The following is a 24768-nucleotide window of genomic DNA, read 5'->3' on the forward strand; positions in this document are numbered from 1 at the left end:
AATCTCTCCTTTTCTTGTGTACCAGGAATCCTGGCCCCTCATCTTCTTTTAATCTTTATCCGACTGTATCTTATCCCTATTTCCACCAAATAAACCAAGCTACAACTTTTTTTTTTGTTTGCAGTCCTCGATTCCCTCAGAAAACGCCACGTGTCATTCACCCTACCATATAAGGCCACGTGTCAGAGGCCCAAGCATATCCAGCCACGTGTGTGCGTGGAAATCTATGCGGGACCATCGAACGTGAAGGCTTTTACGGCTCCCAATGTTTAAATGACCATTCGGGCCACGGACCCCACCGCCTCTTTTCTCCTTCGAGACGTCGGTACAACTAAACAAAATGGGGGTATTTCCGGAATTAAAATATGAGGCGCAAGTCGCATGTCACGGCATCCCAAGCGCAATCATCCACCAAGTAATAAATCGGACCTGCTCTCGGTGGGACCGGATTCGGACACGGGGCCCAATGAGGATGCAGTTTTAGATGGAGCCCTCAGCCACAAGTAATGACAGCCACCAGCTTCTCGCTCCCTCTCTTATTCTCCATCCGCAAGTTGTTTTCTTTAATCTTAAAATAAAATACAGAAAAACCTGGCCACCAAAAAAAACCACGCCCGTCTTGTTTGTTTTGCAGCTCAAACACTCCAAATCCCAAATAAACCCATCTGAATTTTCAGTTTGCGAGATCGATTTCTTCATCTGGGCTAGCTTAAATCTCGGAATCACAAACTGAGTCCCGTTCAATTTCCCAAATAGTCAATCAAAAGGTTTGTTTTCTCTTCACTTTGATTTATATCAGTTGTGTAAAATCTTGGGGGTTTTTTTTTTTTGGTTGTGATTTTTATGTTTGATGTATTGGATTGACCTTGCTATTCACTGCTGTTATGATATTGTTTGATGATAGTCGATAAAGTGGCTTGAATTTTCACTTTTACTTGGTTTGATGAGTTCTGGATGGTTCAGATGCTGTGAAAGTGTAGGAAAGAAATGAAATTCTGAATTTTAAGCAATTTTAGAGATATATTGGATGCAGTCGGTACTGGAAATCAAAGAAATTGTGAAGTTAAATGGTTTAATAATTAGTTACTTGGATGTGAAATAAAAAAAAATTTGTGCTTTTGTCATGCTTCTGGTTTACCTGTTTTGTACTAAGCAGATCTGGAAACTAGATTTGAGCGCTTGCTAATTTGGTGCTGTTCATGTAGAAAAACCTTCAATTTTATGATTATCCTATCCAATCCAATCCTAAGCACCAAACAAGACATCTAAATCTCTGTTTGATTACAAGAAAATTGAGGATGTAGGGCGTTTAAAGAATAGATGAAATTTTGTTGCTTTGTTACCTAACTGTACAAGACTTGAGTGCATAATTAGAGTGGAGAACCAACATGAAGGGGATATAGGATTTCTTCCCCTTATTTGTTGACTTGCCCTGTACAAATAAGTTATCAAAATCTGAAATTCAGAATTACCTTTTGTGATTCTGATTCATTTATGCTTGTTATAACATTTCTATCATCTATTTTCAGGATAAGTCTCATGGATTGGTATTACGGCGTTGATGATCTTGTTGTTCCAAATGATGGACAATTGGATAGGCTTCCATCACCGGACAGTTGGTCAAGATGGGGAATAAGTCCATCTGAATATTTTCAGTCGACTAATAAATGCTTTTCAACGTATCCACAATTCAACAAAGGGTCCAACTTTAGTGGTAACAGTTTGTTTGGTGAAGTCGAGATGGAAACTTCTGTTAATGAAAAAGATCCGTCGAGCAGTTCAAGTGCATGTGAAGGATTGTCCGAGGCCTCTCTTCAGCAGACCACTCTTTCATACAATCGGGCTAATAATCAACTTGAAGACCTAGCAGGACTCGAACAGATGGATGACATTTTCCTGTACAAGCGTAACCTCTGGGATTAAGATTCTTGATGTAGTTTCTTAACTGCCTTCATTTGTCATAATCAAGTATGGCATCATAGGAAGTCCAATGGAAATTGAATTGCTCCATTGTGTTTTCATGTCATATTCTGCACTATTTTATCTTGGGGGTTTGTGCCAGTATGAAAGATGGCATCGGCTGCATGATACCGAATAATTTAGAGGCATAAAATTCAAACTGTTTTTATAACACCATTCTTGGAAGGTCTTAGTTTTCTTTTAGACCTATTTTAGACCCTAAAATTTTTTAACATCTGATTTCCCCTTCATGCAGGAGTTCCTTACTTGACGATCTTCCTGGGGCAGAAAACGCACACAAATCATTCTCTTTTTGTTCTGATTCCAATGGCTTGTTACCCACTGATAGTATCTCGACAAGCACGAGTTTGGAAGCATCAAGTATCTCGAGCAGTGTGCGCAGTGCAGGAAATTCAATGTATCTTCAAACTCATGCATTTTCACCAACTGTGGGTTCTGATAAACGAGATGCCACTACTTCACAGTTTAATCAGTGCAACTCGGAGAACGAAAATTTCCCTCCAGTAAAGGTAATATATTTTTTGAACCATTAGCTTGCCCTGTTCGGATCCTGGGGACAGCAGTCTTAATAAAATGCTTGGGTTACTAACAATCTCCATGCATCTGTATGTTGAAGTTTTGAAGTGTTTAAGTGGTTATTACTTATGTATTGCGTATAACTTAGTTGCAACTGAAAATCTGTTTTTTTTTTTTTTTTTTTTTTTTTGTGTTAACAGGAAATGCATAATTCTTTGCAGTTTCCAGAGTAAGATGGTCTGTATGTAGTCTTAGAAACATAAAAATCCCGATTTTATTAAAAGTCAGATTTTTCTGGCTACGTACGTGGATTCAGACTTTGTTTAATAATTTATATCAAGAACTTCATCTTCAGGGAAAAAATTCATTAAACTACAATATGATAACTTGAATGAACTATGATATGATAACTTGAAAATTTTGATGTCCTCAATCTGATCTGTGTTGTGGCCTTGTAGTTACTCTGCAAGACAAGTAACACTACAATCTATAAAAGATCATTGTTCATGCTTTAGGTGCTTTGACACAATTTTATGGCAATGTTCCAAGTGCTGTTATGTGTTGTCTGTTTTTTATTGAATACCATCCTGAGGTTACTGTTTTTTGGGATTTTGTGCCTTCTTATTTTCCTTGGTTTCAAAAACTCTATAAAATTTAATTTAATTTTTGAAGCAGAACTCCTTGCTGAACGTTTCTAGCATCTGTTATTGCAGTTGATTTGTTTTAGCATCTCGAGTTTTACGTACTAACATTTGTATATTTCTGCAGTACTAGTTTTCTTGACCAGTAGTTTCTTATTAATGTAGTTTTGTTTAATGTACAGACAGCAAGAGTTTTTGCCCCACCTGAGCAAAGCAACAGGAATGGACCCATTGGTGAGGAGTCATCAGTTGAAGAGTCTGTATTACATGAACTGGAAATGGTGATGAAACTGGTAAACTTAGGCTTCAAAAGCAGAATAATGCACATGTTATAAAGCAAGTCCATCACATTCATTTTTTGTTATGGAATCTTACCCTGTTATTGGATGATCAGTTGAATGAGAAGACCCGAATTTGCTTTCGAGATTCCTTGTACCGTCTTGCAAACAACTCAAACGGAAATCACACTACACAGAGCCAAGATGGGGCTGAAGCAATCGAAAATGAAAAACCCTTATCATGGACAGCCCAGGATGAAACAGTCAGGTATATTTTGTAATACTTGATACATTACTTCTGTCTTGTTAGAATATTATTTTGTCCATTTCATGTTAGAAAACTGGCCTTGCTGAATTGTGATGGTCAAATTAAAAGCCACAGGTCACATGTTACTGATAGGGTGATTGTGGTAAATTATTTATATGATTCCCTTTCGGGTGTTCATTTCTGACAGTGTTAAAGTTCTATCTCTGCCCGAGAGTTAAATTTGACAGCCCTGAAATCTCTTGATTGCAATAATTGCCAGGGATGCTTTTTGGCAGGGGAGGATACTATTTTTATTTTACTCAGTAGTGAAGAATGAAGTTTTCATATTTGCCCTTGGTACTGCTTTGAAGTACTCTCAAGGTGTTCCTACATTGGCTTGTAGTTGCAATGTACATACCAAACTGGGCGTTGGGCGCTGGTGGGGCATTGAATCCTAGTGTGATGAGTGTTCTTTACATTAGCTTGTAGTTCAGTTTGTTAATGTAGTTTAGTTTTTAATGTTTTTGCTGTGTCCTAGTCATGGTTATTGTCTCTCAAGCTGTTATTGACCAAAAAATAAATTTCATATTCAGGTCAGGGAGCAATAAAGGGACGGAATCAGAGACGAACGCCATTGACAGAGCAATCGCAAACCTCATGTTTAATGAGATGGACTTTAATGCACAGGACCTTTCTGGAGGCGCATCATTAGACTCCAAACAAGAAGTCAATGGAGCGACTGGGCAACAAGCTGATGACGCTTACCGGCCACAAATCTCTCATATCCCCTCACTTGTACCACAAGATGCTGAAGTTCCAACACTAGGTGAAATAAACATGGATGTGGCGACAGATGATGAAATGCACATCAGTTTCTCGTCATGTAATGCTGGTGGGAAGCGAAAAGCTCCAATGAGGGAGTTCGCGTCTACAACTGAGTTCTAAAAGGCTATTCGAACAACGGCATATATGGCCAAGGTTTGTGGTCAAAGAACTTTGCTCGAATTGCTTTGAGGACGTTTGTTACTTCCCTTGTACATACAAATCCCGTCTAGTTAGTGTGCAATGTTCAAAGATTTGATGTATCTCTGTTCTGCTCAGTTTTGATTGACATGCGAATGAGCGAATTTAAATCAGTACCTCGTCATAGACACGAATTTACGCTTTCCTACTGAAGGCTCGTTCTAGTTACGCTATAGTGTGTTATATTCAGAAGACTTTACATGCATCCTCAAGCGTGTGCTGTAACTTGTTTGGATAATTATATGGCAAGTTACATTTGTGGTCTCTAGTGTATGGGATTGGTATCACTATAAATCTCTATTTCGCTTTCGACATCATGTTTCACTTTCTTTAATTTCAAACAGTTTTGCAAGCTTTATTTTGTGGGTGTGTTGTAGCTTGCGTAGTGACCGACTCGACCTCCTCTCCCTGTCCTCCCCGGCCCTATGTTCGCACCGCCTGCGATGGCCCCGATTCTCGTAGAAATCGGTGATGTGATGATATAATGGTGGCACGGAGATTGACATTGAACTGTGAGCTTGGATCTCTAGCCCAGGCCCATGTTCTTATTTTAATCCCTTGATTTGGGGGGCGCAGTGTAGTTTAAACCAAGTTTAGGACTTGGCTATGGGGAAGTAAACGATTAAGAACATAAACAATTGCAGATGAAGAGGAGGCAGAAGACCTATCAATGATTCAGTTTATAGATTATGCTCCTCGACATGCCCTCCAATTATTCTATAGTCAATTTATAAGACATTTTCTTCACCTTGGTCCTCATTTTTTCTTGATCCATAATTTACCAAGTTTGCTACTCCACACATCTACATTTCCTCAAGTTCCTCCCATGCACTATCTTCTCGATGTGCATTACTTCACACTAGTAATGACAATGAGAAATAGACTCGATTGAGTCAAATAAGAATTGATTTTAGACTCAGCATGATCCATGATAAAAATCACCGATATTACTCTAACTTGACTACATATTAATAGGTGTTGAGTTTAGTTGACCATCCACATATAAGCTGTATATTATTTTGTCATATCTCAAAAAGCTTTGATGTTTTTTATGGATTCATTTGGAAGTGCTTTTAGAATGATTGAAAGTGTTTTTAGAGAAAATGATTTTGGATTTCAAAAGCACTTGAAGTGCTTTTCCAGAATTCACTTGCGTTTTTACTAAGAATTAGTTCCAAAAGCATTTCCACATAATACACTTTCAGTCATTTAGAAGCACTTAAAAGTGGGGGTTTTTTTTTTTTTTTAATCAAAATTCACTTGCGTTTTTACTAAGAATTAGTTTCAAAAATATTTTCACTCAAAACGCTTTTAACCATTTTAAAAGCACTTCCAAACAAGTCGAATAACGAGCCACGCGTTTTCTCATATCTCAAAGTGTAGCAAACTTGACTTGCTTTGCGACAACCTCAAAAAATTGCTCTTCTCGAGCTACCTGACATTAGGAGTAGGATTTTCTCCCCTCTTTTTTCCCCTCCCCTTCCCTCCCCTCTCCTCAACGGTCTCGATTAATCATATAGGGAAAAAAAACGTTGTATTGGTTTTACAATTTGTATAAAAATCGTTTTGAACATTACCTTCATATAATAGGGCCTTTCAAATTTGAAAGGAATGACGATCCATGTTCTTCTTTTAATTAAGAATACTTACTTATCAAGTTGATTAGTAAATAAGTACTTCTGTAGAGAATTAAAGAGTGCTTCTGTGATGTAGAAAAGGTGGCAGTATGCATCCAAAACCAACCCGGCAAACGCAAATTCAGTAGCAAAGTCCTTACAATGTAGATTTGGACTCCAAACTCTGATTTGGTTCTATGACTCGCCGTTTCGTGTCATGAGTGCAACTCAATCTGATTTAGACCAAAATTCTTCGTTTCCTATGTTAAATTTGGATTTAAAGTTTTCAGGATATTTCGTAATTTGCTTTCAATTGTGATTCCTAGCAAGATTAGGGTGAAGGTAGACTATAAAACCATCGTTTGTGCGGTGCTAGGGTTGGTATCTTTCTTTTTTCAATCTTAAACTTTGAGAGGTCTTTTATGGTTTCTCGTGGATTTCAGTTATCGTTTGATTTCCTTCTATTGTCAAAATGTATCACTTTGTTTCCCACCTTATGTCCATTTCTCCACCCAATTTTTATGTGAAAGCTTTAATGACAAGTTCATCATTTCGTAAACGACTTGTAAGTACCTGAGTACAAATATTGCCAAACATGACAAATGACATGAATGATCGAACACCACTCTCAACCTATTCGATCGATTCTGTTATGGATATGGTTACTTAGACTTTGCTTATTGGTATCTTTTATATACACAACGTCTAATGCTAAAGGTTTTCATCTGTGAGTCTTTTCAGCTTTCAAAATATACGCAGATTGTCATTGCTTGGCCACCAGCTTGTTTTCCTTTAAAAAAAAAAAAAACAATAGTTATCTATCTTTAGCTAAACCACCAAACTAAAAGCCTAACCATCTATAAACAAGGAATAAAACAGTCCATATCCTTAATTCCCCGTTAAACTATTCAACAATACTCGCAACGTGCACACCACAAAATCACAAACTTAAAACTCCTCTTCTTATACACCCTAGCTCATTTCCACAACCAAGTTCTCATCAAAGTCATCTCTCAAACATTGCCGTCCCCCGTGATTCAACAATCCACCTACCACCAGTTTTTCTAATGGCAGCAGCGGAAACACAGCCGCCACCGCCACCGCTACCAGCATCGTCGCCACGATCTCAAAACCCCAAACCAACTACACCAACGGTGAATACACCTCCGCCTATCTCCCTCCAACCATCCACGAAAAAAGGTCCATCAAAACCTACTAAACTATTCCGGCGCTTTCGCGCTGTTTTCCGGTCATTTCCAATCATATCTCCTTCATGCAAGATTCCTGTTTCACTCCACGGAAACCGTATTGGAGACGGACACCTCCATGGAGGGACACGGATGACCGGAACCCTATTTGGGTGCCGTAAAGCTAGGGTTAACCTCGTTATCCAGGAAAGCCCTAGATGTCTTCCCATGCTTGTCCTTGAGCTTGGGATACCCACAGGAAAGCTCCTCCAAGATATGGGAATGGGGCTTGTTAGAATAGCCCTAGAGTGCGAAAAGAAACCGGGCCAGAAGATGAAGGTCGTTGATGAGCCGATATGGGTGTTATATTGCAATGGGAAGAAATCAGGGTACGGAGTTAGAAGGGAGCCGACGGAGGATGACCTGAGTGTGATGCAAGTGTTGCATGCAGTGTCCATGGGAGCTGGGGTGCTACCAAATGAAACTGAGTTGCCAGATGGTGACCTAATGTACATGCGAGCACAGTTCGAACGTGTTGTTGGGTCTAGGGATTCGGAGACATATTATATGATGAATCCGGATGGAAACAATGGCCCTGAGCTCAGTGTGTTCTTCGTCAGGGTCTAATTCGATCAAGTCAAGTCTGAGGAAAAAGGTTAATCAATATTTCTGGGAAAGAAAAAAAAAAATGGTCCACATGCAAGGCACGAAGTGTTAATGTCGTTGAAAGGGTTCGGGGAAAAGTATATACACCTCCAATTGGTCTTCAATGGAGGCAATGTTGGGATTATGGACCGTGTATATCGCATCTTGCTTTATGTGGGTAGACCCTACGTTTTGACCCTGAAATATTGCGTCGTGTCTTTAAGTCGTAATGTTCTTTGTTTGTTCATGAGAGAAAAGACATACAATTTTTTATTTTTTATTTTCATACTTTGTAAAAGTAATTTTCGTACCAATCAGAATCAAATCAGTTGACTAAGAAGAATATATTCTGTATACTCCATATGCAGATTTTGTTCCTTTTGTTTCTTTCTTTGTTCTTCATTAGTGCGCATCAATTATTGTAGCTAGAGGAAAAGATTTGTAACTCAAGTGATTAAGAGCATTCATCTTTGATAATTCACGTTAAGTGAGGATAAGGTAGGGTGGGTGGTGGAGGGAAAGAAGTTTGAGTTAAGCCACATTTAGGTCAATTGTAATAATTAGGTATCGTACTTACTATGCGTCAAACATTAGACCTCTAGCTTACAAGAATTCTGAGTTATACATAACTCATGTCTTCAAGGTTCCTTATAGTACTTGATTGTTGCAGTCATATGATTTGTTTGGAAGTGTTTTTAAAATGGCTGGAAGCGCTTTTGATGAAAATGTTTTTTAGAACGAGTTCTTAGTAAAAATACAAGTGAATCTTAAAAAAACAATTGAAGTGATTCTAGAACCTAAAAACATTTTCTCTAAAATTGCTTTTATTCATTTAAAGCACTTTCAAACGAGCTCATATATTTACAATGTGTTCACAATATATGAAATATTAGGCCTAGTAAAGTCCTATTTGCGCTCCAACTATGCTTTGATAGAGGGTAGGATCATGTTGAGAGTAAGAATCCGACATCAGGGAAAGGAAAAACTTTGCATGTGTTTATAAGTAATTGAGCCACTTTTCATATTGCTAATTGATTTTATGGTGAAACTCTAACTTTCTTCATGGTATCAGAGTAGGTTAGGCTTGAAAATTTGCCACATGTGAGGGGGTGTGTTGAGAGTATAAATCCCACATCGGGAAAATGAGAGACACTGCATGTACTTATAAGTAATTGGGTTACTCTATATTGCCAATTGGTTTTATGGTGAAACTTCAACTTTCTTCATTTCTTTAAGTAATTTATCATCATCATCCTTAATAATCTGGGCATGGAGCTTGTAAGTGTTAAAATAGGAGCCTAGGGTTTATGAGAATATTTTTTTGTTTTATATCTCCATGTGGAGACGAATATTTATAAAAATACAATCCTTGTAGGACAAAGAAACAATAACTCTTAACCTATTTACAAAATTAAATAAAATTCTACAAGGAAATAAAATAAGAATTTAATGACTCCTATTTTAAATTGGGCTCATGCAAACATTCCACCTCAAGTTGGTGCATAGATATCGCTAATACCCAACTTGTTAAGTTAGTATTGAAATACCTTACTTGATGCAGCCTTAGTCAATATATCTATTAGTTAAACTTCAATCTTCACAAATAGAAGTTGACTAATACGTCCCTTCCACTTCTTGATAAATGCCTTTCCACTTCGACAGGTTTGTGCGATCACGTTAAACTAAATTGTAAGATATGTGAATTGTAGCCTTATTATCGGAAAACAAGTTCATAGCACAGACCTCAAATATATCCGTCTCTTCTCAAATCTGCATCAGTATATCCATCTATTCTCAAATGGTCATTCTTATAAAACGTAATCTCTTTCATGGCGCAGACCTCAGATATCCACATATCTTTAAAACTGCTTCATGTGATCTTCACTAGATAAATTCTTTCAACTAAAACATAATGTCCAAAAACTGGCTTACAACACATACTGCATATGCGATATCAGCTCTAGCGTGCGTGACAGATTCTTCCAATTAACCTTCGATAAGGATCTTTGTTTGATGCAACCTAATATGGACATTCTTCAAGGTGATGATTATGAACAATAAGTGTATATGGCGGTTTACAGTCTAGTAGGGCGGTTTACAGTCTAGTAGGGCGATTTCAGCGAACAAGTCTAAAACACACTTTCATTATAAAAGAAATGTGTCTTATTCTGAACAAGCAACTTTGATTCTCAAAAAGTATTTCAATTACCAATATCCTTTATCTCAAATTTGACAGCTAGATACTTTTTTGGTCTTGGAATCTTTTGTTGATCATGATCTTTAGTTACAATCATATCCTCAACATAAATTATGAGAGCAGTTACCTTACCCTAATGATGCTTAAGGAAAAGAAATGATCCGAATTGCTATGCTTGAAACCATATTTCTTCATAGCCGCATAAAATTTTCCAAACCAAGCTCTAGGTGATTGCTTTAACCCATACACGGTCTTCTTCAATTTACACATCTTTGGATTATTAGACACAACATATCTTGAAGGTACATTCATATAAACATCTTCTTTCAGATTTCTATGAAGAGAAAAGCATAATTCATATCAAACTGCTGTAAAGGCCAATAGCAGCAAAAGATAAGAAAACACGAGCCTCATTGATATTTGCCACATGAGCAAATGTCTTTCCTTAGTTAATTCCATAAGTTTGAGTGTAGGCCCTTGCAACTAATCTTGCCTTATATCTCTCCACCGTACCATCTACCTTGTATTTCATAGTATACATCCATGTGCAACCAACTACCTTTTACATCTATGTAATGGAACCAAGTTCCAATCCTGATTTTTCATAATGCCTCAATCTCTTCCATCATTGCCTTTCTCTTTTTCACGGCCTTTCCCCATTTGGGATCAAACTGGATTTTCTCTACATTACTTGGAATATGAATGGTAGAAAGCTGATGGACAAGCACCTTTCTTGAAGGTGAATGTCAAGAACCTTGAAAACACAACAAAGGCAATCAATCATCTCTGCACGATTGCGCGAAAATAATGGTTTTCCTTCGTCACCATCTTCATGAAGGCTTGAATCTGAGTACCTTGGAGTGAAGGATCTTGCTGTTCTTTGGAATAATTTGGAAGAACGATCTCTATGAAGGAAAGCATAATTCATATCAAACTGTCGTAAAGGCCAATTCAAATTACCAGCCAGAGATAAGAAAAGTCCTAAGGATTTTGAGAGAATATCTACAAGGGTTATCCCTTATTTATATTGGAGCCTTGTGAGGAGCAAAAAGGAATCATTTTCCCACCAAGACTTGGATCCCTACCTTGCGAAGAAAAGTACTAATCAAGAGGAACTGCATCTCCTTTTGTTTCCTAATTAAACACAAGTAGCTAGATGTGCGGGCATTTGTGTAGACTTCAATTAATCATGTCTAATAGGTGAATGACAAGTGGATTATCAGTTCACTATGACGAATTTGTCCTTGACATCTTGAATAGATCATACATGATACTTCAGTGGTTATGCATCGCCTACCCTATAGGTCTTGGGCCTTCGGACCAGGTATATACCCTTACTCCTACAATCGTGCCCTTTCAGGTATATGTCATTACTCTTCAGAATCTCCCTTAGTTGTCCCTCGGTCTGGCTAATCCATCTGCTAAATACCGAGCCTACCACTAGAAATCTAATCAAATGGTCTGCTTAGTAAGGTATGCACCATCCTAGCAAAAGTCTACTTAGCATGATCTGGAACCCTATTGTTAAACTGCATATGAGAGGTCTCTCCTATAAATAGACAAGTCAATCAAGGAGATTGGTAGTCGTTACTTACTACCTAGAATCCTCACAGTTCAGTTTCTCTAGAATTATTTTCCTGACTTAGACATCGAATTGTTGGAAATTCAAATAAAAACAGGCTGTAAAAGGTTGCTTCTAGCTATTAGTTTCTTTACAGGTTGTATCCACACATGCTGCAACTACAAAGACTAAAGTTTCCTCCATGTGCTAGCTGAAATGGTGATGAAAGACAGCAAGTGTGCTGCCATGTGATGTGCTAGCAGGAAGACAGCAGTGTGCTGCTGTGTATTAGCCGAAAGAGTGTTGATTGCAAGCTGGAAAGATAGCTGCATATGTGTGCTAGACTGTCCAAAGTTCTTGCATGTGTTTTGAAAGGGTGTAAAGATGTGGAACACCATCATTCATTGCAAGTGTTGTTGCATTGTTTATTAATTTCTGTTTTGTATAAATAGGCCATCTTGCTAAGCTTAAATCATCCCATCCAAATCCCATTTCCATTCTCATTTTCAGCTTGTAAGCTTTAAGAGTTGTAAACTCTTCTAATATTTCAAAGTGTTTGTTATCACCAAGCTTGCTACTTCTTTCATATATCAAAGTCCAAGTGTTTTACCAAAGCTTGTTGCTTCCCTCCTTTCTCTATTTCTTTGTCCAATTTTATTGAGAGTGAAAGTGAGAGGTGTGATAAAGTTTGTAAACTTATCACCCACATATTTTGGTATTGAGTTAGTAAACTCCTTTGAATACCAACACGAATACCCTTTGGTAGACACCCTCCCCTTTGCTTACGTGTTGGTCAATTAGCCTAACGGTGTAAATTTATCTTGCAAGTTTTTCGTCAGTCTATCCTTGACGAAAATTTACATCCACAGTTACAATGATCAATTACCTGATATATAAGAAAGTACAATTACGGAGAAAAATCCATAATCAACGATTCTATTCTAACAAGTAGGACTGGGGTAGAGCTGAACACACTGCAGTAAGTGGTAGTCGAACCGAAGCCATCTACTAAACTGCGGTAAGTGGCTTGATAATCTCAATTTTGGCATGAACTTTTTCACTATAATTGAGTGGCAGAGTGTCCAAAACAAGAATAAACCAACCAAATTATGGGTCGAGTTTCTGACTTTTGAAAGGCCATATTTTGCCTTCGTGGACGGCCTCCTAGATAAATCTCTTAATTAACCCCACTGGTTTCACCTACCATCTCTTATCCTAATTATTTCTAGGCCACCTATACTGGCCAGAGCGGTTGTCTATGTGCGATGTCGCCTGCGATCTTACAGCTCGGATCAGTTTTCCAGCTTGGCGGTTTTACTGCCTATCCTTATTGTCTCTGTGGAAGGGAATCCCTAGGGAGTTAGTCCCAACCCAAGTGGTGAGCGTAGTGGAAGTGGGTTAGAAATTTGCAAAATTCAATTACCTTCCATTATTAACCCAAATGGTGAATTAGAAAATTTTGGGGAGTGAACGGTCTATTAGTGAGTAGAAATAAAGATGTGCAGAGATATAATCACCCAAATTAAATCAAAGGGCGACCACTAAATTCGATCCCTTGTTTCTTTCAAGTTTTAACTTCAGATTTGCCCTAATAGTGGCATGCAATATATATTGATACTGATTTATATTATATTATGAAACAAACACGACAACCTGATATGGAACAATTAAACTGAAAAGATTTACACTGCATAGCATTTCATAATTAAAATGATAAATCCACTTTCTTTTTGTGACAGAAACTTGACATAATCCACATTTTGGTTACAGTAAAATAAAGCAGACATGAAAATAGCCGGATAGATTGAATGATCGAGACCCAAAACCACTGCGACTAGGGTTCTGTAGGCCCTAGGGAAACACTTTGAATCTCAAACCTGAACCACATAACTTGTCTTCTATGACCTTGGACAGCCTCTCCACCATCTTTGGGGACAAATAGTTAACCCAATCTCCGACCTCAGCTTTTCTAAACAGGTTCTTATTCTCAAAGTTCTTAATAGAAGAACCAGTTTTATTAACCTCCAATTTCTTCATGTTGTCAAAGCAACACAGCTTCGAAATGCTTTCTATCACACCATTTTTCTCCTCTACCAGAGTAAAAGGGCAGCCCAAAAACTTGGCCAGTTTTTTTAGTTGAAAGACACCATCTTCCTTCAGGTCCTCATACTTCAAGAAAAGCACCTTTTGGGGCCTAAGCAAGCTCTCATTCCAGTACCCCAGCATGTGGTCCCAGAAGGGACCAAACCCTACTATGCCCTTGCAGTACATGTCAAATGCCTCCTCCATAGAGAGTGGAACTTTTGATTCTGGATTCACTTTGTTAAGGAAATGCCAAGAGGACACAAATGTGTCAAAAGGGTTCCTGCATATGTAAACAATCTTTGAGTTAGATTTTCTGATGGAGTTAGCCAGAGAAGCAAAAGGGATGTGGGTTCCAAAGAGTCTTGGCTGATCATCAGGAAGGTTGGTGGTGGTGAGATCAGGAATCTGGTTGTTTGCATAAAGCTTGTACTCAAAGAAAGGCACAAGGTCATGAGGGTTGGAAGTGAGCAAAGGGTGGCTCTTTGAGTTTGTGGTGAAACGGTGGCGGTTGACGGTGGCGAAAGCCAAGGCTTTCAACCATGTGGTGCCGGATTTTGGTATGGTGGCTAAGACTATGTCAGTGTCAGTAGCTTGGAAGTGCTTTTGGAAAGTGATTATGGACTGGATCTCAGCTGCCTGGCACCAAAAGCCTTGGAACTGATAGAGGTGAAGGGTTCTCCAACCTCTCTCCTTGGGGAGAGAAAGAAGCATTTGCTTGCACTCATCACTGATTTTTTCTTCCTCAGTGGGTGCCATTGATGTGGTTGTGGAGGTGGTAGAGGACGCAAACACCCCACGATTATATACTAGAGCTCCCACACATTCATGCATACACTTTGCATGTACAAGATCAACTGTTCATTTGTGTGCTCCAATCAAGCACGTGCCTTTCAATATTGGCATGCTACTTGTGCTGTTTGTACATCATTCATGGGACCATACCTATCCAACATGTCTGTAACGTGATGGTGACATTTTACATGTTGGAAGTTGGAATTAAACAATAAAGAGAAATCGGTGAAGCGGTGGTTCGTGAATTTCTTTATTTTTATTTTTACAACCGATATGATGTTTACCGTAATTTTTTTTAACATAAAAAAGGAATTTTAAACTTGAATGCGGAGGAGGAATACACTGTTTTAAAGTTAAGGACTAATCCTGAGGATAATATAGTAAATAAATGTTTTAGTAAATCATAATAGTTACCAAGTTAGTTAGAAAGTTGTAAATAATCTTTTACTTTCCTTAGTTTGTAACTTTAGCTTTCCTAAAGTGTAAATATATAAATAGTTGTGTAACTTATCCTTGAGATTAATAAAATGAAACATTTTCTCAATATGGTGGAGTGGGTTGAGGATAATATAGTAAATAAATGTGTTAGTAAATCATAATAGTTGCCAAGTTAGTTAGAAAGTTACTTGTAAATATTCTTTTACTTTCCTTAGTTTGTAACTTTAGCTTTCCTAAAGTGTAATTATAAATACTTGTGTAACTTATCCTTGAGATTAATGAAGTGAATCATTTCTCAATACATACTGTTTGGTATCCTTTACAACTATCGTTCACGCATATCTTTTCGAAGCCAATATAACATACGATGAAATGACTAATAATTTTATCATCATAATTCTATGAAGTTCTCGCTATTATACCAAATGTAACGTTCCTAACACTAAATGAATATATTTGAAAAGGGAACTATTATTAGCACATCAAAAAATCTCATTTGACACTCCTTACAAATGTATTTTTATTTCTAATTATAAAAAATTTAGAGTGCAAAATGAGATTTTTAGAGTGCCAATAACAATTATCTTTGAAAATCATACGTAATTTTTAAATATAAAATATGAATATATTAAGTAAATAAATTTGAAAACAATAACATGGGTGCAAACCAAAAAATCTTCCAAAAAAGTAAAAAAAAAAAAAAAATTTAATCAATAAAAAAATGAAAGTTCAAAACATAATTTCTCCTAATTAACACGATCAAGTTATATTATTCCATTGCAATCGCACCAAAATTTTGGATGTTTATTAGAAGTGGAGAAGTAGGTGGTTGGTATGTGTCTATAAAATATTTAAATTGCAAGGGGTCTACTTACATCTCTATGAATAGGTCATAAGCATCACGGGAGCTACATTCCTATCATAGAATATGGAAAGTGCAGTTTTGAATAATGTGTAACATATGCACCCATTCTTGGCATGCCATTATTAAATGTTGAGAAAGAAAAAAAATGAGAAACAAATCAACTGGGTTGATCAGGGCTGTCCTGAGGTAATCGGAGTAGGTGAGCCAGACATTTGTAAGATTTAATTGTTTTATATAATTAATTTGTACATAAAAGGTTGAAAGTTAGATTATGTAAACTTAATTAGTGTATTTGTATCTAAAAACGTGAGGCGTATAGTATTTGATTAATGTTTGTATGTGTTTTTTATTTTTGATATTAATTTTTAATGATATTTGATGTAGAAGAACTTAATAGCACAAGTAAACCACTTCAATTGTTTCATGTTAGTGAAATAAAGACACGTGTAAGTTTTTTGTTTACATGTTTTTGTTTTATTAGCATGAGACACTACATTGCAGTATACTTGTATCATGTAAGTTGTTCTCGTTAGTGAGAGGTTTGAAGTTTGAATTGCATGGATGGTGGCCATTGTCTAACTTAACACAATTCTTCACCCCTTATTGTAAATACATCATTTTATAAAAAAAAAATCCAATCACATAATCTTTTGTTGTTTAAAATTTTGCATAAATACCAATTGGATGTTCAAGATGTATGCAATTATCGCCCAAAGACATTGTTTTTACAGATGTTGCTCAAGTTTGTCTCTTTTTTAGAGGCATATCTTTGTTAACATAGCTGAAAAAGAAGATAGAAGTGAGAAAGATACGAGAGGGAGCGAGAACAATGTGGTTGTTATTTGTATTTCTCAATAATGAGCACTCTGCTCTACAACTTCAGTTTTATCTCACTATAACAATCTCACCAATTTAATCAATATAACTAACCAATTTAGGATTGCGACAAGTATCAACAACCTGACACATCACATTCTTCATTATTGTCCTAACAATCTTCACTTTATGACGCTAGACGATTTGGGGTAGAAAATATTTTTACAAGAGTAATGGTATTCATACCATATTTTTGTACCACATTTTCATACCATCTTAGGTGTCATTTGATTTGGACAACCACATCATTTGAATTAATCAGATTTTTAAATTTAGTTCATTATTTAATAAACTAATAATTAAGAAAAACTAGTTCATTAAATGATGATTGTAGTACACAAGGAATCTTTCTCATTCATTTCCTTGGGTTTTACAAATTTTTCAAATGATGTGGTTATCAACATCAGATACCACCTTAGATGGTATAAATAACATTACTCTTTTTTATAATAGCTTATCACCTGGGGCTAGGATGGTCAATGAGCGTCCATAAATATTTCATCATCATCACCAGCACAAACACCACCACTTATTACCACAACAAACATATATCTAACTTAGATGGACTTCTACTTAGCTAAGTTGGCAATACAACATGATTCCATTGACGTTGTTTTCCTTTGGTTGATCCTCGCATGAATGAGTAAATACAAAGCTTAGTCATCTATACGTCAAGAAATTAGTAAAATATCAAAAATGTCTTTAAAACATGTGTAGAGACATGACCCCCGATGCGATTTTACATAAAATAATGATATTTAAGCACGCCTTCCCTTTATTAGATATTGTTAGTATAAAATTGAACAAAAATATCCAAAAAGAAAATATCCTGAGAGACAAAGAGAGTACATAGGGTAATGCGAGAAAGATTTATTTTTTTTTAAAGCAAACTTGCAATTAAATGATGTGGTTATTGATTATTAGAATATTAACTAAGTATCGATTAACATGCTCGTTTTTTATTAATAGCATATTATTTCGTTTACGAATTTTATTTAAAAATTTAATCTCTCTAACATTACCCGAGAATATATATTAAAAGCGTGGGGTCTTTTGTCTTTGGAGTGGTTATGTGTCTATAAAATATTTAAATTGCAAGGGGTCTCCATACATCTCTATGAATAGATCATAAGCTTCACGGGAGCTATATTCCTATCGTAGAATATGGAAAGTGCAGTTTTGAATAATGTGTAACATGTTACATATGCACCCATTCTTGGCATGCCATTATTAAATGGTGAGAAATAAAAAAAATAAGAAACAGATCAACTGGGTTCATCAGGGCCACTCTGAGAGTAGTCGGAGTAGGCTGAGCCAAACATTTGTAGGATTTAATTGTTTTATATAATTAATTTGTACATAAAAGGTTGAAAGTTAGATTATGTAAACTTAATTAGTGTATTTGTATCTAAAAACGCGAGGCGTATGGTATTTAATTAATGTTTGTATGTAAAAAAATGAGAAACAGATCAACTGTGTTCATCAGGGCCACTCTGAGAGTAGTCGGAGTAGGCTGAGCCAAACATTTGTAGGATTTAATTGTTTTATATAATTAATTTGTACATAAAAGGTTGAAAGTTAGATTATGTAAACGTAATTAGTGTATTTGTATCTAAAAACGCGAGGCGTATGGTATTTAATTAATGTTTGTATGTCTTTCTTATGTTGATATTAATTTTCAATGATATTTGATGTAGAAGAACTTAATAGCACAAGTATACCGCCACAATCGTTTCATGTCAGTGAAATAAAGACACGTGTAAGTTTTTTGTTTACATGTTTTTGTTTCATTAGAATGAGACACCACATGGCACGAGCATTAAATTCGTGCCATGTAAGTTGTTTTCATTAGTGAGAGGTTTGAAATTTGAATTTCATGGATGGCTGCCATTGTCTAACTTAACACAATTCTTCGCCCCTTATTGTAAATACATCGTTTTATCTAAAAAAAATTCAATCACATTATCTTTTGTTGTTGAAAATTTTGTAAAAATACCAATTGGATGCTCAAGATGTATGCAATTATCGCCCAAAGACATTGTTTTTACTGATGTTGCTCAAGTTTGTCTGTTTTTAGAGGCATATCTTTGTTAACATAGCTGAAGAAGAAGACAGAAGAGAGAAAGATACGAGAGGGAGCGAGAACAATGTGTTTGTTATTTGTATTTCTCAATAATGAGCACTCTGCTCTACAACTTCAGTTTATCTCACTACAACAATCTCACCAATTTAATCAATATAACTAACCAATTTAGAATTGCGATAAGTATCAACAACCCGATACATCACATTCTTCATTATTTCCTAACAATCTTCACTTCATGACGCTAGACGATTTGGGGTAGAAAATATTTTTACCATAGCTTGTCACCTGGGGTGGTCAATGAGCATCCATAAATATTTCATCATCATCACTGGCACAAACACCACCACTTATTACCACAACAAACATATATCTAACTTAGATGGACTTCTACTTAGCTAAGTTGGCAATACAACATAACTCCATTGACGTTGTTTTCCTTTGGTTGATCCTCGCATGAATGAGTAAATACAAATCTTACCCCCGAGTCATCTGTGCGTCAAGAAATTAGTAAAATAGCAAAAATGTCTTTAAAACATGTGCAGAGACATGACCCCCGATGCGATTTTACATAAAATAGTGATATTTAAGCATACCCTTCCTTTATTAGATATTGTTAGGATAAAATTGAACAAAACTATCCAAAAAGAAAATATCCAAAGAGACAAAGAGAGGACATAAGGTAATGCGAGAAAGATTAATTTTTTTTAAACAAACTTGTAATTAAATGATTTGGTTATTGATGATTAAAATATTAATTAAATGTTGATTAACATGATTTTTTTTATTAATAATATATTATTTCGTTTACAAATTTTATTTAAAAATTTAATATCTCTAATGTTACCGAAGAATATATATTAAAAGCGTGGGGTCCTTGGAGTGGTTATGTGGGCACAATTTGTTGCGCGGTGGATGTTAGGTAGCGCGTCGACATGCCGTAAAGGCAGCGTACGTGAGCCATAAATAAATACTACGAGAATCGAACTGCATGCCTATATTACTCGCGGAAATTGGCCAAAGAAAGAGAAAGATTAGGGTTCTGGAGGCATCTTTATTTGTCATGGGATTGGGACCTTCTCAGATCAGATATGTTGCCGACAATTCCAATCGTATAGTTTATGTGTAAGAATGAAAAGTCCATAAACTCGTTGAAATTCAGATTCAAGTTTATTTATCTATTTTGATATTCAGATTCTCCTGTATATCAATAAATAAAGGTTTTAAGGAAAATACAAATATAAGAAAACTACCATTCTTTTCACATTCTATTACTTATAAGTACAGGACCATTTATATTTTTATCCCCACATGCCATCGGTGTCTGAAATTGCCGTCGGTCACCGTAATTGTCGGCGGAAATGTTTTCAGTTGTCGAAAATCAAGTCATTGTTCACTAGTGAGAGAATTCATTACTTAACATGTTTTTTTGAAGGTCATTGTTAGACAGTAAGATTGAGATCAAAAAATTTGTTCAATAGAGAAAAAGTTGGCCATTCGACAAACGGTGGTAGGATTGAGTGACAATCATGTAATTATTTTGAATTATAGTAGTATTTACATAATTGTTTTGATTGACTTTTTCATTGTTACCTGAACTAAAATCATGGTATTTTAGCTTAAAGTTTTCTCAGAATTGGTATTTAAATTAAGATCCCTTAAAAATAAACTATACAAAATGGCAGTAGCGTTGTTTAAATAATAAAAAATAAAACATGTTAAGGTGTCTAAAGCAGGAGAAATTACACACATAGTCAAATTATAAGGCTACATTTTGGAGAGAGATACAATTTATTTATTTATTTTATAGAGAAAAAAACTTATTCATGTAGCAAGTGATGTCATGGTTTTTTTTTAGTTGTCTTTGCATTTACAACTTTATGAAATATGAGTCTCTTCTCCTTATTTCTCTATCTTTTTCTCTCTCTCCTCTTTTTTTTTCTTTGGCACTTCTCTCTCTTTCTCTCTCTCCTACTTTGCTTCTCTGTCACCTCCTCTTCTTCTTCGTATTATTCCTTAAATTTTTGAGTGTTTTTTTCTTTCTTTTATGAGATAGTATATATGGACACAATAACTAAATGCTCCTAATTGCATGAATATGAACTGGTTGAACGAGAGTTATATGGACATAAAGTAATAAAATAAAGTCCTGATAAATATTATGATTAGGATACGCATTGTGAATAAGAACATAATATATCATTGATATGCAAATATGATCGAATAAGTATCGCAAATGATTAGCAAGATAAAATAGTTTATTCATGCTTATTGATTATCCCAACTGCTTCTCATACGGGACCTTTCATTTTATCTTACGTTTTTATATTCTTTTATTGTTATACGGCACTTAACAATGTAGCATTAATAACAATTAATGTTTGTAGAAAATAAAAAAAAGGTTATAGGAATTAATAATCAAATTCAAGAATAGCAAAAAAAAAAAAAAAAAAAATCAAATTAAAGAGGAAACTGGAAACCAAATCATAAGTGTGGGTGTTTCATGGTGGCAGCGGGAAAAGCAATGCACGTCTTCCCAGTTGCGGGGGCAACATGGAGCCATTAGCTATTGCCAACCTCAACAACTTCAAGTACCTCCCTTTCGAATTTGTTTATGACCCCTTTAATAACTAAGGCAAACAAAATAGAGAGACCATTTATTAATAATTTTTTTAATTAAAACAAACCAAAACTACAACCTTACCAAAATAGGGAGTCTTTTTAGGGATCATTAATGTGAAGAATTCGGATGGGAAATCAATGTTGAATGATAACTTGGTTATATACAATGAAAAATGAATGGAGGTCAATCGTTAAATGATAACTTGGTTATATAAAATGAAAAATGTATTTGATTTTATTGATAATGATGTTGTAATATGACGTTTCTAAAATATGAGAAGATGTTGCCAATTATAAATAAAGGTATATTTAATTTTTTAAAACTTTTTATTCAATTCGTGACCCTATTATTATAAATTTTTTATTCCACCACTGAATTTTCTTCTGTTTTTGTATTTCAGTTGTCTCGCACAACAACGAAGTGCATAACACTTTTCCTTCCATAACAAATCTGCACGCAAGGCAGATCTGTGACATGTCATCACAGGCATATGCACCCATATAAACGATAAAAAAAAAAAAAAAAACATTATTCCATGAGACGAATCATATAAATATAAAAACTATTAACAATAAAAAGTATATGGATGTATATGTTATATAAGCATCTAATTTGTAAAACTCCCTTGATATGAACCACAAATTCTTCGCACAGCAAGACAGACAAAAGCCATGAATGGTATGTACCAATTTGATAGCTGTGGTCAGAGGGGGTGTGCAAAAGGTGCAATGGCATAGGGTTCCGAATTTTTTAAGGCCCCAAAACTTTTCATAATTCTTTATATTACATACGTGTATAAATTTATAATAAAAAAGTTTTAAACTGAAAAAAAGAAAAAGAAATCATCAATCATCTGATTTTATTTATATTACAATTTGATTAAGTGGAACTTATATTTAATATATAAATTTTCTACTTTTATCTAGCAATAAAAATTTGTGTATTACTTTCTTCCACTTTTCTATTAAGCAATAAAAATTAACTTGCGTATTACTTTCTTCTACAAATACAAACGTATTTTCATATCTCTCTTTCAGTTGTGCTTCATTTTTTTTAATAGATGAACCCTAAATCATGATTTTATATTGGAGATTATTCAATTAGTAAGAGTGAGATACTGATTTCAATTAAGTTTGAATATTAAAAAAACCTTTTTATTAAACTCGCACATGACCCTCAAAATGTCAGAGATGGCCCTGGTTGTGGTAGCAATCGGTAGATAATGAAAGCTGGTACAAAATAGAAAGATCATTTATTAATATATTTTTTAATTAAAACAAAACAAAAGTGCAACCTTTCTAAAATAGGGAGATTTTTTTTTAGTGATCAATATTGTGAAGAATCCACATCATATAAGAAATTAATGTTGAATGATCACTTGTTGTATACATTGAAAAATGAATAGAGGTCAATGTTTAAATGACAACTTGATTGTATAAAATGAAAAATGTATTTGATTATATTGATAATAATATTACAATACGATGTTTCTAAAATATGAGAACATATCGTTGCTAATTATAAATAAAAGTATACTTAATTTTCAAAAGCTTCCTATTCGTGTAAAATTTATCTCCGTGACTGTTTCTTCCTCTATTTTTGTATTTCAGTTGTCTCGCACATCAACGAAGAGCATAAACTTTTCCTTCCCTAATAAATCTGCACGCAAGGCAGATCTGTGAGACATCATCGTAGGGATATGCACCCACAAAGGACTAAAAAACATTAACTATGAGACGAATCATAAATATATAATCATAAATATATAATATAAAATTTTTAAAGTGCTAATAATAATTCTCATTAACAATAAGAAGAATAAGGATTATATAAGCATGTCGAATGTGTAAGACTCCCTTGATATGGACCACAAATTCTTTGTACAGCAAGGCAGACAAAAGCTATGAATGGTATGTACCAATTTGATAGGTGTGACAGCAATCCATTGATATTGAAAGTTGGTACAAACAAAAAAATCTTAAATTGTAGAAGGACGTGTTGATAACGTATTAAAAATAAAGTATGAATAAGACACAAGAGAGAGACGAGAGAAATTAAAGAGTGATTGAGAGGAGAATACGGACATCCACATAGAAATAGTATTACAACAAATATATATAGGATAGATTCAGAACACCACTTTTCTACACAATTTTTGACACATTTTTATGAGATCCACTTTTAACATACACATCCCTTGTTAATTTTTGTATTTTAATTTTCTTCAATCTATCGATCAAAAATTAAAAGAAAACTGTTAAAAATAAAAAGGAGCGTGCGGAATAGCACCATCCTTGAATTTATACCTAGCTAATTGTAAACAATCAATAATATATATATATATATAGTTATTTGAAAATGAAACATGCAACTTTTGTTGTGGTTCATAAATGAGTAAGCCGAATTGGGTGAACCACATGCGAAGAATGCTGGCCGGTTCTTGTGTTTTTTTTTTTTTTTTTTTTTTTTTTGGTACAACGGAGGGCAAAGCCCGGCAACAAAACAAAAAAATCAAGCAAGAACAGCCCTAGGAAGGGCCCTGCCAATAGAATCAGAAACTAGAACATTACTAGCAGTGGTAGGAGGAGAAACAAAAACATGAAGGCCTAGGGATAGCCCATGACCCAAGTCAGCCATGTGATCAGCTGAGGCATTCATTTCTCTATATATATGAGTGACTTCACATCTCCAATTTTTTCCGATGGTTTCTTTGCAGTCAATAATGAGATTGTAGAGAGGGTGCGAATCCAAAATAGGTTTTTGGATCAAAATAACAACATCCCAAGAATCACATTCAAGGATCACATCCCTGCATCAACTCTCTGGTATTGCTGGAAAGGGAGGAACAATCTTGTCTTCAACGATGGTCAACAACCGCCTGTCTCACCCCAGAAGTTCATTTTTCAATTTGCAAGGGATTGGTATGATGCCAACAAGTGTTCTAGTAAGCCTCCTAGACAAATCATCTCAATCCATTGGATCCACCCGCCAATTGGTAGATATAAAATCAATACAGATGGGAGTTGTAATGACCCATTTAGGCACATAAGTGCTGGAGGTTTGATTCGCAATTCTGAAGGGGATTGGATTAAGGGATTTGCTGCTAATTTGGGCA

General features: G+C 35.4%; 3 protein-coding genes across 3 annotated transcripts; 2 read left to right on the forward strand and 1 right to left on the reverse strand.

The window, feature by feature from the left end:
* The first annotated feature begins 452 nt into the window (after window positions 1–452).
* Window positions 453–4997, forward strand: LOC137747703 (protein LNK3). The gene is made up of 6 exons (XM_068487863.2): window positions 453–767; window positions 1530–1898; window positions 2216–2489; window positions 3320–3430; window positions 3532–3683; window positions 4256–4997. The coding sequence occupies exons 2-6, from the start codon at window positions 1540–1542 to the stop codon at window positions 4605–4607; spliced, it is 1248 nt and encodes a 415-aa protein (XP_068343964.1). The 5' UTR covers window positions 453–767; window positions 1530–1539; the 3' UTR covers window positions 4608–4997.
* A 2087-nt stretch (window positions 4998–7084) lies between these two features.
* Window positions 7085–8586, forward strand: LOC137746506 (protein MIZU-KUSSEI 1-like). The gene has a single exon (XM_068486530.1). The coding sequence runs from the start codon at window positions 7369–7371 to the stop codon at window positions 8113–8115; it is 747 nt and encodes a 248-aa protein (XP_068342631.1). The 5' UTR covers window positions 7085–7368; the 3' UTR covers window positions 8116–8586.
* A 4972-nt stretch (window positions 8587–13558) lies between these two features.
* On the reverse strand, window positions 13559–14807 carry LOC137746494 (cytosolic sulfotransferase 15-like). The gene has a single exon (XM_068486515.2). The coding sequence runs from the start codon at window positions 14805–14807 to the stop codon at window positions 13743–13745; it is 1065 nt and encodes a 354-aa protein (XP_068342616.2). The 3' UTR covers window positions 13559–13742.
* Window positions 14808–24768: the final 9961 nt, after the last annotated feature.

This window comes from Pyrus communis, chromosome 2 (genome assembly GCF_041283825.1).
Source record: "Pyrus communis isolate YQ-2024b chromosome 2, ASM4128382v1, whole genome shotgun sequence".
Classification (NCBI taxonomy): Eukaryota; Viridiplantae; Streptophyta; class Magnoliopsida; order Rosales; family Rosaceae; genus Pyrus; species Pyrus communis.